Source organism: Paroedura picta, chromosome 10 (assembly GCF_049243985.1).
Source record: "Paroedura picta isolate Pp20150507F chromosome 10, Ppicta_v3.0, whole genome shotgun sequence".
NCBI classification, from domain to species: Eukaryota; Metazoa; Chordata; class Lepidosauria; order Squamata; family Gekkonidae; genus Paroedura; species Paroedura picta.
In genome coordinates, this window is record NC_135378.1 from 86,025,357 (window position 1) to 86,040,858 (window position 15,502).

The following is a 15,502-nucleotide window of genomic DNA, read 5'->3' on the forward strand; positions in this document are numbered from 1 at the left end:
GTCACCTTCCCTTCCTCTCCCCACAACAGACACCCTGTGAGGTGGGTGAGGCTGAGAGAGGCCTGAGATCACTGAAGAAGAAGAAGAGTTGGTTCTCATATGCCACTTTTCCCTACCCGAAGGAGGCTCAAAGCGGCTTACAGTCGCCTTCCCTTTCCTCTCCCCACAACAGACACCCTGTGGGGTGCGTGAGGCTGAGAGAGCCCTGAGATTACTGAAGAAGAAGAAGAGTTGGTTCTTATATGCCGCTTTTCCCTACCCGAAGGAGGCTCAAGGGGGCTTACAGTCGCCTTCCCTTTCCTCTCCCCACAACAGACACCCTGTGAGGTGGGTGAGGCTGAGAGAGCCCTGAGATTACTGAAGAAGAAGAAGAGTTGGTTCTTCTATGCCGCTTTTCTCTACCCGATGGAGTCTCAAGGCTTCCAGTCACCTTCCCTTCCTCTCCCTGCAACAGACACCCTGTGAGGGAGGGGAGGCTGAGAGAGCCCTGATAGAAGAGCTCTGTGACAACAGGACTGTGACAAGCCCAAGGTCACCCAGCTGGCTGCATGCAGAGGAGCAGGGAATCAAACCTGGCTTGCCAGAACAGAAGCCGCTGCTCTGTGACCCACTACAAGAGATCTGACACCGCTTTCTGTGCTCCTGGCAGTATTCACGCATGAACGAGCAAGAAGCCAAATGTGCTGAGAATCTCTGACTGCCCAGAGTTAAGACACAGTGACAGATCGAGAAAAAGGGTATTTGCATAGACAGCTGGAACTTCTTGAAAAGGAGCCAAGAGAAGTATGTAGTTATCACCTGGCGTGTGTGTTGGGTAGCCCGGTTTGGCCCAGGCTCACCCAGCGGGCTGCATGTGGAGAAGCAGTGGGGAACCAAACCCTGCTCACCAGAGTCCGCGGCTTTAAACTACGCTGGCTCCAGGCATGGCAAAGCTGTTGAGTTTGCTCCCATCCCACAGCTCCTGCCCGTGGCAAGAAGATTCCCACCTTCCCTGCCATGACTTTCAAGACATTGGTGCCACGGCCTTGGGATCCACCTTTCAAAACAGCCATCAGTGAAACAGCAGCTAGAAAATGGGGAGGGTTAAAAAAAAAAGCAGAGCGACTCCACTTCAGAGTGCAAAAGGGTCTATTATTGCATGTCGCGTGCTTCCGGCAGAACCGATTAATGTGGTGCGCCCTGCCCTGCCCGGAAGGCAGCAGCCTCTGCATAGAAGTCAGCTTTCACAGTCTCATTGCAAAGGGGCCTACAGAACCTGGGAGAGGACCTGGGGAACACAGACAGAGGGCAGGCCAAGCAGCTCTCTTCATCTGCAAGGCTGGGTTGCACATCGGGGTGCCTGATACGGAGGCCAGATCCAGCGTGGGAAACTCCTGGAGATTTTGGGGGATGGAGCCTGGGGAGGACAAGGAACTCTGGGGCACCAAGCCTGAGAGTCCGCCCTCCCTCCCTCCCTCCCTCCCATGCATGCATTTTCTCCAGGGGGACTGAGCTGTGTCGTCTGGAGATCAGTAGCAAACCCGGGGATTCTCCAGGCCTCCCCTGGAGCCTGGCATCCCTAATGGCATATCCCTACCAGGTGAGCACCAGGAGGGAGGGAGGGAGGGAGGGCGTGCCCCTAAAACTGTAGAGGCACTTCAAAAACAGAGTCAACAGATGACACCTTTTAAATATTTCCAATTTGTTAGAATGTCCTGAGGGAGGCAGCTGTGATTTATACCCCCAACGATTCTGGGGTTTGGCCGTTCCAGAAAGATCGAATTCCAAGGCAGACAACTGAACAAACCACAACTTTTCAGGCTAAGATCATGTCTTTAAAAGCCTCGGGTTCTGTTCCAGGTCATGCCAAGACTTGGTGTTCTGCATTGTTGTGATGGCTGGTTCCTTCTCTTGCTAAGTCCAACCGGGTTTAAACCGTAGTTTGGAATACTGAAAACCAAACCTCAGTTTGTGGGTTTGGGCAAACATGGGTGCAATGGCAAACCAGGACATTGCAGTACTGAAGAAGGCAGGGGAGAGGAGGGTGGAAGGAGGGACAGAGAGAGGCCACCCCAAGGCTGGCTTCTGGATGGAACAAGCAACTTGTGCAAGTATCTGAAAGCAGCCCATACCTACAGCCGTTCAGAAAAACACTCTGTACATGGACAGATTTCCTTAGATCATGTCTCAGAAAAATAAAAAGGCCCCCCAGCTACAGAAGATTAAAAAACAAGGCCATGGTTGATGGCGAAAAAATCAAGGAAACATTTTATTACTCAGTTCAAAAATTTCCCCAAATTCCCTGTGTTTCGCCCACAGGCTTAGCCAGGGAAATCACTTTTTGAAGGATTACTGCAAGACGAACCGATTCTCATGCCAAGGCCTGCTGGCAAAACAGACAGGGAGGTTTGGGAAATCATAGAGTGGGAAGGGGCCATAGAGGCCATCTAGTCCAACCCCCTGCTCTACGCAGGATCAGCCCTAAGCACCCTAAAGCAATGGAACCGAGTAATGGAACATTTTGACTCGATTTTGTGCCATCAAGCCTTGGCCCTATTTTTTTTTACTCCTTAGCGGATCTCACTTTGCACCTGGATCCTTCTGCAGCCAGTGAGACAGGGTAAGAAAGGGCCCTTTGAAATAGGCTGGCAAGAACTTTCCTGCGGTCAAGGGCCCCCACAAGGCCCCGCGGCTGGAAGGTGGCCAGGAAGCTTCAGTGGTCAGACAGGCGAAAGGAAGGCGGGAAGGGAAACATCGGGGAGAGCCCTTGCTTTCTCTTAGCGGCGAGGAAAATGGAGGGGCAGCTCGCCCCTCCCCCAACTTTGGGGCCAATTTGGTGCCCGTTGCATACCCCCAAGGGGCAGGGATTCACGATGGGGAAAGGACGACCAGGCCCGGCATCTGCTGAGGGAGCAGCCAAGTGTGGAAGAGTTCTACCTGCCCCCCCCCCGGAAGAGCGTGTGACCTGACCCCCCCTCTGCAGGAGCCCAGAGGCCTTCCTGCCCCTGACGCTCCGCAGGACGGAATGACGGCTTGTGATTCGGACCAGGGTTTTTTGAAAGGCCACAATCCAGAGTTTATGTATAGCGGTTTGCCAGGAGACCAAAACAGAGCCTCCCTGTTCTGGGGCAGTCTCTCTTATCAGCAGCTGCTGACGGCAAAGGTGGGGGGGGGGGCAAGAAAGGGCAACGAACGTCCTCAGCCTCAGCTTGTGGGGACCCAAGGGGAAAGGGCTGCCCCACAGCTCAAAACAAACCTCCCCAAAAGGTGGATGGCGTGGCAAAATGTTTACTGGACGCGACCACAGCATTCCTCCCCACCCCCAAGCCCCACGTGGGGTGGGCAGATTCTCTGTGGCTAACAGTCAAGAGCGAGCCCTCTTTTGGCAGCGGGGAAGAGACGCCTGCCCAGAAGGCAACAAGAACACGCTCGGCCCTCCTCCGTCCTCCTCTCTGGGAGACCACGGCCCTCTCTGACGCCGGCAGCCACGTCCCCTGCTGGGCTCTGAAACGGCCGGACCACGGCCTTCCAAGCTGCCCCCGTCCCGTCCCAGGCCCCAGGATCAAACGTCCGTCATCTCGTCCTCCAGCTCTGCGTCCTCTGGCTCCCCTTCACCGTCTTCCTCCTCCTCTTCTGACGTCACGTCGGGGTCGTTGGCTTGGGCCAGGCACTTGGGACACGAGCAGGTAAACAGGTAATTTTCCCTGGGGGGGGGGAAATGGTTGCCGTCACCAGGAGGTCTTATACAGCAGGGGAAGTCAACCGGTGGTCCTCCAGATGTCCATGGACTACAATTCCCATGAATTGACTACCCCTGCTGTACAGAACCAGACCCTGGGCCCATCAAGAACCAGGGGCTCCCCCCTCTGCTCTTACCGGAGCACCTTGTGGCGACTGTGGCGGCTCCGATCCCTCTGGCAGCAGTCGAGGTAGCTGAGGCAGATCTCCTGTGCAGGCAGGAGGGAGAAAGGCAGGTCAGAGAATCACCTCTGTTGCAGACGGCTGGCCAGGCAGAGATGAGTTGTGCAGGCTACGAGGCTACAATGGGCTTGCACATGCCCCTGCTGAGAATGCCCCCATTGTCACGCGTGGATGCCCACATGAGATGATCTCGGGGGAACCCTCTCCCTCGTGCTTGTTAACATCGAAGCCTCAGGAGTTTCTCCCCCCCACCCCGCTGGAGACCGGGAGCCAGACAGCCTGGCTTCCCAAAATGTTTGGGAGAGCTTAATGAACCATTCTTTGATTCCTGGCTGGCATTCCGGGTATAAGTTATGCCCTTGATCTCGAGGTCAGAACCAAGGACTGTAAGCTCCTGCCACCCCCCTGAGCCTTCACAGAATCAGCCTCAGTCCCTGCTTGCCTCCAGAACAATGAACAGGACGGAACAGTTAGACAGTTAGGATTCTCTCTCTCTCTCTCTCTCTCTCTCTCTCTCTCTCTCTCTCAATGATGTTAGTTCTCTTTTTTCATAATGAACCTATTGTTTTCTTTTAAGCAGCCTGGTGTTTCACCTCTTCTTTGCACATTCAGACTCTGCCAGCATTCCTCACACTGACTGAGGGTGGGCTCAGCTGCCGTTTAAAAAAGGGGCAGAAACTGTAAGGTTTCTAATGCAATTTATGGTTTTAATGCTTAAATGCTTTTTATAATGCTTTTAATTTTTACGGCTGTATTTTACTGATTTCTGTTACCCACCCGGAGCCTTACAAGCTTCCAGAATAAAGATTGATTGATTGATACAGGAATAAGATCTGCTCCATGCAAACGTGCCAGATACCCCCTGGTAGGTGCTGCGATCTTCTTACCTCTCCGGGCTGGATATCGTCCAAAGCCGTCAGGTGGAGCATGAAATTGTTATCTGGGAACGAGGCCTCGGCGTTGGGCATACAACTGTGGTTGCCTGCAAGGAAAGGAAAAGGGCCAGTCTTATTGGCAGGTTCAAGGAGCTAGTCCTGTGCGATCACTTCCTAAATTAAAATAAATAAATAAACAAACAAACAAGCAAACCAGCGCTCCTGAAAGGGCATTCCTTCCTCTTTACTTACAACAGCTCTGCAGCATGAAGAGGCCGGATCCTTCGCAATTGAGGAACTCCCCCGTCTCTGAATCGAGAAGAGAGAAAGAGAAAGAGGCTAGCAACAATCATGCCTGGGCCAGGATCTTTTAAAAGCCGGGCCAAAGAGCATGAAAACAAAGGTTTTGCGTGGTGTGAAGACTTGGAGAGACCTTTAAGGTTCTCTCTCAAAATAGTAGTAGTGGGGGGGGGGGGACGCGTAGAGGACAGACAAGTGGGTCTCCCCTTTCACAAAACATGCAATTCAACCTGTGGAACTCACTGCCGCTGGATGCAGCAACGGCCGCTGGCTTCGGTGGCTTAAAAAAAGGGAACCAAACTAATTCACACAGGAGGAGGTCCCTCAAATGGCTATTGGTCACAAGGGCTAAATCGAACCTCCACATTCAGAGGCAGTCTACCTTTGCACTCTGGGTGCTGGGGCAGGGAAGGATGACTGCTTTCGTATCCAGACTGTGGGTCTCCAAAGTCAGGAACAGAAAACTGGACTGGAAGGGTCTCTGGTCTGCTCCGGCTGGGATCCCCTTATGTTCAAGGACATGCGCTCAGCCCCCACATCCCATAGAAGAGCCTGAGGCCAGCACGTGACAGGCAGCATCCACCCACGAAGCATGACAAGGGGTCCCCGTTCAGCCGTCGCTGCCCCGGTCGTTCTGCCCGGCTGATCAAGGCACCCACCTTTCTCAATGTCCTTATAAAGTTGGTCTATGAAAGCATCTAACTGCTCTCGCTCCTGGGGGGGGAGGTCTAAGGCATCGCAGGCGTGGACCCATTGGCTTAAGGAGCTGAGGGGGAGGGGCAAAGGAGAGAGAGTGGGTCACAGATCCAATAATACAGAACATCCACAGTACTTTGTGTACAACAACCTGACAAGGTAGACCGCAATTATTACCACAGTGGTCTCCCCAGCAAGGAGCTCGGGGGAACTTAGAGAGCTGTTCTCTCCCCTACTATAGCCTCTCAATAACTCGACAACAGGTTTCCCCAACGTGGTGCCAACAGACACCTTCTTTGTGCCCAAATATTTCTGGAAAGTGGGTGGAGCCACGGGTATTTGCCAGCAGGGCTTCTGATTGGCCTTGGGAGATCAGATTGGCTGGCTGGGCAGATTTTTAATAAACGCTGCTGCCGCCACCAGAATGCAAGGTGAGCTGCAGCAGCCCTTTTGGTCCTGCCCCCACCCGGCTGTGTCAGGATTCCACAGGTGTGTGCAGGCTCAGAAATGTTGAGGACCCCTGTCCTCTGAGGTAGGTTAGGCTGGCAGAAAAACAACAGCTCCAGGTCAGCCAGTGAGCTTCACAGCAGAGCTGAGACTCGAACCCGATCCTCTGCAGGTCTTGTCTCCGTACTCTAACCACTACCGGATGAGTGCTTGCACTCGAAAGTTCCCGCCTTGAATAAATCTTTGTTGGTCTTAAAGGTGCCTGACTGGACTCTGATTTGGTTTTGTTGAACTACTAGCTCTGTGAGTCCACTTGCAAATAAGTCGTTCATAAGAAGCTGCTGGATTTGAACTGAGGACCATTGGTCAAAACAACGCACACACCAGAGAAGACATCAAAGTGGTATGGTCCATTCCAGCACCAGCGGACTCTACCACCACATTCTGGGGCCAGGGCATGTCCAGGGTCGCACGATGACCAGGAATGGAAAAAGCCAATGAACTAACCAACAAAAAGCACACAAATTTGGTTACATTCACCAGCAGTCCCGAATTGCGATTTTACATTTTGTTTTTGGGGAGTTTTTAATTGTGTGTATTTTAATGACGTTTATCTCTGTTGTATGCCCCCTGGAGATACGTAAGGCAGAAAGGTGGCTAACAAACGCTTTAAAGAAATAAGTAAAAACCTGGCTTGATTTACCTGGTCCCCATCCCTTGGCCGTTGGTGCCCACCAGGGCGAACAGAGAGCGGAAACCTTCGGGGGAAAACCACTGTGGGGAGAAAGAGAGCAAAGTCGCACCCATCCATCTTGCCTGCCCCAGGATGCCCCCGTCAAGGGCCAAAACCTCTCCTGCCATCTCCACTCACTCACAATTGCAAGGACAGTAAGTCCAGTCCAACACTCTGTGCCACACGGTGGCCAAAACCCAGGAACCATCAGGAGGTCCACCAGCAGGGCCAGAACTCCGAAAGCCCTCCCACCAGACACCCTCCCACCCTGTTATCCAGAACTCCATGAGCTTTTATATGTTCGATGCCACTCTTTATCCACAGTCATAACTTTTGAGCCTTATTTCCTTTGCTCCAGAGAACTTCCAAGCTGTGTTTAGAAGTCCGCACGGAGGATCCAGAATAGCACAGTGTTGAATCCTCTGGAGGTAAACCATTAAGCACCCAGGGCAGAACTTTTACCCCTTGCTTCAAGTATTTAAAAGGGTGCCATGTAGAGGATGGAGCAGAGTTGTTCTCTCTTGCCCCGGAGGGACAGACCAGAACCAATGGGATGAAATTAGTTCAAAAGAAATTCCGTCTAAACATCTGGGAGAAGTTCCTGACAGTGAGAGTGGTTTCTCAGTGGAACAGGCTTCCTCGGGAGGTGGTGGGTTCTCCATCTTTGGAGGTTTTTAAGCAGAGGCTGGAGAGCCATCTGATGGGGAAGCTGATTCTGGGAAGGCTCGAGGGGGTGGCAGGTGACAGTGGGTGAGCGAGAGGGTTGTGAGTGTCCTGCACAGTGCAGGGGGCTGGACTAGATGACCCAGGAGGTCCCTTCCAACTCTAGGATTCTATGATCGGCTACCTTCCTCTCCCCTGCAGATTCGAATTTGGAGGACAGGCAGATTGTGCTGTTCTTGACTGGGATTATATCATCAGTTGCTTCGAGCCTGCACGGGGTGGAGGAAAGCTGGCTAAAAATAGTACCTGAGGCCCATTGTCAGTGGAGAAACCTCTGACCGGGGTCCCCAACTTGGTGCCAAGGGGCGCCAAGACTTCTTCAGGCACCCACCAAGTGGAATTTGATTTGCAGTGCCGATTTGTTAAAATGCTGATTGGGCAACGACAACCACCACGGCACAAGAATCCTCACTGGATGACAGAAGGTCACCTGGGGCAGCCATTTGGTGCCTGACTCCGCCTTCTGCAGCAGCCATTTTACAGTCACCATTCTGCAGCGGCGCCTGCCATCCTGTTTTAGGGAGGCACAATCGGCTGGGGACCCCTGGCCCAGTCTTCCCAGTTCCCCTAAGAGGGAAGGGGCCCAGACGTTTCGGACTCACCCTGCTGAGGCGTTCTTCGTAGAGGGCTTCTGTGAACAGCAAGCGGAGAACTTCCAGCTGGCCCTGCGGAAACCCATCAGCCCCAAGAAGGGAAAAGAACATTTAACGGGGCAAAGCAGCAGACAGGGGCTCAAACTCGCACAGAAGACCCAAGGCAGGGCCAGCCTCGGTGGGGTAGTCAGAGAGGCTGGCAGCTTGATCGCCATGGATGACCAGAAACAAAAAAAACCTCTGAAGCTGCCTTCTGCTGACTCCAGGAAGGGCAGTCTTGTCTGCTCTGACTGGCAGCTGCTCTTCGGGGTCTCAGGCCATCCCCTCCTACTGCCTGGTCCTTTTAACTAGAGATGCTGCCGGGGATTGAACCTGGGACTTTCTCCATGCCGGCATAAAGAAGAGACATTTCCACCACCTTTCTTGCATGAACTTGATTTTATGTTTGAAGCAGAGAGCCAACACAGGTTCTTGTTTGTGTTGCTCCCTGCGCTGTGTTTTCCAGGATTGCTTGCTGTTGGCCACGGTGTGAGAAGACAGGATGGTGGACTGGATGGACCCCTGGTCTGATCCAGCAGGGCTCTTCTGATGTTCTTAGGAAGGCCTCGGCCTCTATGCCCTGTAGTTGGTCTTCCAGAGGAACTGGCTGGCCACTGGGTGAGACAGGGGGCTGGACTAGATGGTCTGGCAGACAGAGACCTCAGTATGAAGGTTTAGAGTGGCTAACTTAAGAACCTGGTCTGATGCTCCACTCTTCCTCCACATGGAATCTACTGGGTGATCTAGGGCCAATCTCTGTTCTCTCCAAACTTTCTCAGCCCCACCCACCTCACAGGGGAGAGGAAGGGAAGGCTATTATAAGCCACTAGCAGCATCTAAGAAGCAGCTCTTTTTCAGAAGTTCACTCAGATCCAAAAATCCCAGAAATCAACCAGCGCTCTTGACCAGGGTATTCCTTTCTCTTTACTTACAACCAGTGGTCTCACCTTAAATTTATCCCCCAGGAGTTTGTGGACGATTTCTTCTTCCTCGTTGGCCGTTTTGCTGCAGAACTGAGAGAACAGCTTGATCCACCAGTCCTGGTCTTTGGCCTGGAAGAGAAACCAAAGGAACGCTCATTTCTTTTCCCCCTTGGTCCAGCAGACAGGGGTGGACGTACTGCTGGAGATGGAGGTATCTGGAGCAAGAAAATTGGCACCCTCCGAAATGACATGAACCATCAGCTTTAAGAAACAAAACAAAAAAAGGCACCTAGAAAATTGAAATGAAGAAGCCCAAAGCATCCTTGAACCCATTGTGCTTTCTTGATTTGTGAAGATTTGGGCACATTTTTAGGTACTTCCTTCATACCCCACCTTTCTCCTCAGAGGGACACCCTGCTCCTCTCCTTTGCCAGTCAGAGGAACTAGTTTGGAGGTCCCCAACCTTCCTGAGCCCACTGGCATCTTTCTGCTACAGCAGGGTGGACACCACTAGAAAACGGCTGCCACAAAATGGCTGCCGGAGGAGGAGGGGCCGGCTGGAAAATGGCCGCCCCAGATGACCTCCAGTCCCACAGCAGTGATCTTAATGTGTGGAGGCAGCTGTTGTTAATGAATCATTTTTAAAATCTGCAAAGCCAACCAAACCTTCACGGTAGACCACTGGGGAAAGCCCTGCCTCCCCTCCACCAGGGCCTGCAAAATGGAGCTGTTCCACCAGGCTTATGGTTGAGGCCTAGAAGGACTCCCACCAATACAGGCTGGCCTCTCTGCTGGAGGAGGAGGAGGAGTCAGCTGGAAGATCAGCTCCTTACAAAGAAAAGAAAACCCAGTCTGGGGACATTTTAGCTGGAGGGATCAGGAAAACTAATTTTTTTAGATTTTTAACCGAACTGTATGTTTTAAATACTGTTACCCGCCCTGAGTGGTGTGGAAGGGTGGGATATAAAATGTATCATCATCATCATCATCATCATTGTTACTTGGCAGATGCCAGGAAAGACGTTACTGGGCACCATGTTGGGACTGGTGCACTAGCCCCCGGCTATGGCATCCTGAACACACACCTGCTTGACCGTCGCAACCATCCTCGCCATCAGCATGATGCTCGAGGTTTCCGGGGGGTAATGGATGTTCCTGCACAGAACAGAGGAGCGGAGCCTCTTTTCAAAAGCCGTCCACAAACAGGCCCCCACCCCAGCCCCCTTCTCCCGCAGGCCCAGCCTCCCGCCCCACAGATCATCTGCAGCAGTCTAGCCCTGCATGGCCATCCCACTGCTGAACTGGACTCCTAGAATCCTAGAGAGGGAAGGGGCCACAGAGGCCACCTAGTCCCACCCCCTGCTCAGTGCAGGGTCAGCCTCCAGCATCCAGGAGAAGGATCTGTCCAGCCACTGCTTCAAGATTTCCAGGGAGGGGGAGCTCCCCACCTCCTTGGGCAGCCCATTCCACATTTTTTCCTGAACATTTTTTCCTGATATCTAGCTGGTACTGTTCTGCAGATAGTAAACAGGCATTTCTGGGGGTCCTGCTGCCAACAGGAACCTTTCTCTGTCGTCCTTCGTGACAGCCTTTCACATACTTCAAGAGAGCCATCCTGTCCCCTCTCCACCAGGCTGAAGATTCCCACGTCCCTCTGCCATTCCTCATGGCGCTTGGTCCCCAGGCCCTGGATCCTCCTCATCGCTCTCCTCTGCACCCTCTCCATCTTGTCTGTGTCCTTCTTGATGCCTCCAGAACGGCACCCAGGACTCCAGGTGGGGTCTGACCTATGTGGTATACCACATAGGGACTAGGACATCTTGTGATTTTGACACAATGCCTCTCTTGATACAGCCCAAGACAGCAACAGAGAGCTCCTGCCCTGTCACAGACTTCATTAATCTTTCAGGTGCTCCTGGCTTCTGGCTCCCTCCAACTCCCATCGTCAGCCGTGTTGAACCAAGAGGGCCGGCAGGATGACGGCTGACCCCCAAAGGGCAGGACGGGGGATTCCTTTGAGCTTACCGCCAGGCTTCCTGCAGTTTGTTGAGGGGGTGATTGGGGTCCTCCCGGGAGGGTCCGAGGCACAAGACCTGGTGGTACTGGTCCCAGGCCGCCTGTCGGCACTCTGGACTGCAATACACAACCTACAAAGCAGCAGGGACAAGGACAGACGTCAAATCAGGGAGCGCAAACTGGCACATGACCAGGATCAAAGCAGCGTCCTGGGCTCAGAGCCACATGAATTCACCCAAAGCTGCCTTAGGCTGAATCAGATCTTATATTCCTGTGGAAATGTGGTTAACAGCTTTGTTCCCCAGCAGCCTACGATTCCATGTTGCTTGGCTCACTCACTTAAGCCGCCTGGCAATCTCTGCTCTGTCGGGTCTTCATTCGTTCCTGACTTTTCCTTTGGGCTCATGCGTGGGCAACTTGGAAGGAACACCCAGGGACAACGGATTCTACGTCTGATTTCTTTTCAAGAAACTGAGGGACATGCGGCCGGTGCCCCACATAATACCCTCACCGCACCCTATGAGGGAGGCTAGATTGCGGGAACGTGACCTGCCCAGGATCATCCAAGAAGTTCTTGGACTGAGCTGGGATTCCAAGCTGGGTCTCCCACCCCCTAAGCCAGGGGTAGTCAAACTGCGGCCCTCCAGATGTCCATGGACTACAATTCCCATGAGCCCCTGCCAGCGAATGCTGGCAGGGGCTCATGGGAATTGTAGTCCATGGACATCTGGAGGGCCGCAGTTTGACTACCCCTGCCCTAAGCGCTCCACCACAGGCCTTTCACCGTGTGCAACATGCCCTCCCACCTTCTTCCTGCCAAGAAAGAAGCAAAACCAGCCTTACCTGGCAACTGGGGCAGAGCTGATGCAGGTCTTTGTGGATGCTGCACTGCTCCAGATGAGGCAGGGCCTGGAAGCGCCCCAGGAGCCTTTGAGCGTTCTCCTCCGCCGTCTCCAGCGCTCGCAAGCAGTGGTCGCAGGCTGCACGAGAAAGACAATTGCCTCGGTGCGCATCCACGCATCTGGGACCCTCTGTACGCCGAGAAGATGCTCTGCCACAAAATCACAGCCCCAGCCCAAATAAAGGGGCACCGCAGTACTAAAGCTGTCTTATTTTGGATTAGGATCTTGGTCCATCAGGGTCGGTATTGTCTACTCAGACCGGCAGCTGCTCTCCAAGGTCCCAGCAGACATCTGTCCCATCACCTGTTGCCCGGTCCTTTCCACTGGAGATGCCTGAGATCGAACCGGGGACCTTCCGGACGCAGAGCAGATGCCCTATCACTGAATTATGGCCTTTCTCCAGAGCCAGGCATCAAAACTCTGGTTCTTCTACATGCAAAACAGGAAGGTTCAAGGGGGTGGCAGGTAACACGGGATGAGCAATAGGGTTGTGAGTGTCCTGCCTAGTGCAGGGGGTTAGACTAGATGACCCAGGAGATCCCTCCCAACTCTATGATCCTTCCAAGAGGAAGGAACCTCTTGTTTCTATGCCCATCCTCCCCCTAAGCCTGTCTGGATCCAGGCATCGGGGGACTGCAAAACCATTATCCAAGGCAAGAACAGACGAAGCACGGCATGAATGAACCCAAGAAATCTTACCTTTGTATTTATACAGGGCGTTCCAGAGGAACTGGGCCGACACCACCGGCTTCTCTACGAAAATAGTTTCCCCCTTGCGGATCTTCCTGGTGGCAAAAAGGCCTTTCCCCTTTAAAATGGAGAGAAATCTTTACTTGAGCCCTATGGCTCCTTTTGTCTACGCATCGCACCGATACAGGTCAAAAAATAAGTTATTTAAATACTACTACATACTAAGTTAATTAAATACTACATTGTTAGCTTGCTGGGGGGTTCTTAAATTTAACCGCAGGAGCAAAAATTCTGACTACAGCCCATGTAACTCCTAAATTCACCACTGCCAGGGGCTCCATACACTTACCTGGTGTTGACACCCCGTCATTAAGATCGGGGCTCTCCGCCTCCTGAGCAAATAAGATCTTGCTACTCCCTATCAATACCCCCCCCCCCCTCCGCAGCACAGAGCAGAGTCATCTGCCCAAGGAGGTTTTGGAACTGTTTCCTGCAGGCCAGCCCTATCACCTGGGCAGGAAAGCCCCAGCAGAAGGAGGCCAGAGTGCCCCCACCCCACCCCCAGTGGCTGCCAACTCCACAGCCCCCCCCCCTCCATGGCAGGCCAGGGATTGTCCAGCATGCAGTGGGGTTCCAGGCCCCCCTGGCCAGCAGCTGGGGATGAGGGGCAGGGTTGCCAGCTCCAGGCCTGGAGACGTTGGGGATGGGGTGCAATGCCAGACAGTCCAGGGGATCCAGGGTCCCCCTGGCCATAGGTGGGGGAAGGGGGGGTGAGGTTCACCCACTGCAAGTTGGGTAACTCCGATGGATTTGGGGATGGTGCCCTGCCCCATAGTCCCCCTTCCAAAGCACCCTTTTCCTCCAGGGGGTCTAGGGTTGCCCGGCGCCCGCTGCGCACCGGGGGAGGCCAAAGATTAGGGTTGCCAGCTCCAGGCTGGAAAAAGGCCGGGAGACTTGGGGTTGCAGCCTAGGGGGGAGAAAGGGCCGCGCCCCAGAGTCCCCCTTCCAAAGCACCCCTTTCCTCGGGGGGGGGGTCTAGGGTTGCCCGGTGCCCCCTGCGCACCGGTGGGCGCCAGGGCGAACGGCTGCCAGCTCCAGGTAGGGAAAGGCCGGGAGATTTGGGGATGGAGCCTGGGGTTGGGGGTCGAGGGGGGGGCTGCCCTCCACCCCCCCCCGCCGTGGCTGACCTTGGCCGGGCTGATGTGTCGGAGCTCCAGGGCGCGCCGGGCCGGGCCGCCGGGCTCCCTGCAGAAGGCGAACACCTCGCCGCACCCGGGAGCAGCCATCTTGGCCCAGGCGGGAGGAGCCGGGGAGGGGGAGGGAGGGAGGGGGAGGGGGGCACCCAGAGGGCCCACCCATCCCCCGGATCCCGGCTCCTCCCTATTGCACGGCGGCCAAAACCCGGGGAGGGGCCGGGAGGGAAATGTGCGCCCTGCGCGCTCCGCTCTCCGCTCTCCAGGAGCTCCCCGGGCTGGAAGCAAAACTGCAGCCCCCGCCGAGCAGGGGGCTCTCCTCCTGGGGAGGGGGCTGCCCCCTAAGCCAAGCCCTCCTGGAGAGCCTCCAAAGGCGGACGCAACGCTCCTCGTTGGGATGGATGTTGGACTTCGGTTCATCGTATACCGCGAGGCTCAGCGCGGCATGCAGGGAACTCAGCGGGACGGAGACCTCCGCGGCTCTAAGCAGCCACAGCGCAGTATACCGCAGTGGGACCCCAGGAGAGAAGAGCAGGACATGGGGAGGAGGGTCCTTCCTTCCAACTGCAGCACTCTGAGGGCCCCTGGGGGGGGTTGTGGGAGGTGGGCTATGGAAGACGCTGGTTCTGGTCGACCTCAATCCAATGCCTGGTGGAAGAGCTCCCTTTGGCAGCCCCTGCGGAATCGCTCCAGTTCCGCAAGGGCCCTGATCTCTTTGGGGAGCTCCTTCCACCAGGTGGGGGCCAGGACGGAGAAGGCCCTGGCCCTGGTTGAGGTCAAGTGGGCTTTCCTAGGGCCAGGGATCACCAGTCCGTTGGAGGTGGTGGAGCACAGAGCTCCTTGAGGAGAGCGGTCCCTCAGGTACACTGGGCCCAGACCACGTCTGGCCTTGGAGGGGATTACCAGAACCGGAAGCCTGATCCGGAATCTGACCAGAAGCCAACGCAGTTGATGGAGGATGGACCTCCATGGTGTGGCTGTGCGGACCCCGGCCCCTGCATTCAGGACCAGCTGTAGTTTCCGCATCAAGGTTAAGGGCAGGCCTGTGTAGAGCTGACCCGCACAGGGACATGACAATACTGGCTGTTCCATTCTCGATCCTTCATCCTAGACGCTGCCTTTTTCACCACTGCAGAGCCTGCGCAGGAGCCGTCCCTTGCAGCCTCGGAGGCCAGCCCCCCTCAGTCTCAGCAAATTCCGGCTCCTTAGCCCAGTCGTGAAGTTGGGACTTCTTACCCGGTTCGCATCACTTTACACTCGCCTGCCTCCGAGTTCATTGGCCACCCTGCCGCCCAGTTGGTGCAGGTCCTCTTGGAGCTCTTCCCAGCCAGCCTTGGTTTTCGCCATCCTGAATAGTTTGGGGCCTTCTGAAAACTTGGCCACGAGTTCCAGCTCACTTACGGACAATTAAGCGGGAGCCCACAGCTTCCTAACTCCCATTGCGAGCAAGTCCCTGGATTCGGACTCTCTGC

General features: G+C 54.7%; 1 protein-coding gene across 1 annotated transcript; it reads right to left on the reverse strand.

Annotated features, from left to right (window-relative positions):
• Nucleotides 1-3,251: 3,251 nt before the first annotated feature.
• On the reverse strand, nt 3,252-14,177 carry SMYD5 (SMYD family member 5). Its single transcript, XM_077301244.1, has 13 exons — nt 14,025-14,177; nt 12,847-12,955; nt 12,089-12,225; nt 11,255-11,376; nt 10,315-10,384; nt 9,254-9,358; nt 8,277-8,339; nt 6,922-6,992; nt 5,735-5,841; nt 5,028-5,084; nt 4,788-4,882; nt 3,856-3,926; nt 3,252-3,683 (listed from the first exon to the last, which is right to left on the reverse strand). Exons 1-13 carry the CDS (start codon nt 14,121-14,123, stop codon nt 3,542-3,544), a joined length of 1,248 nt encoding a protein of 415 aa, XP_077157359.1. The 5' UTR covers nt 14,124-14,177; the 3' UTR covers nt 3,252-3,541.
• Between the last annotated feature and the right edge of the window lie 1,325 nt (nt 14,178-15,502).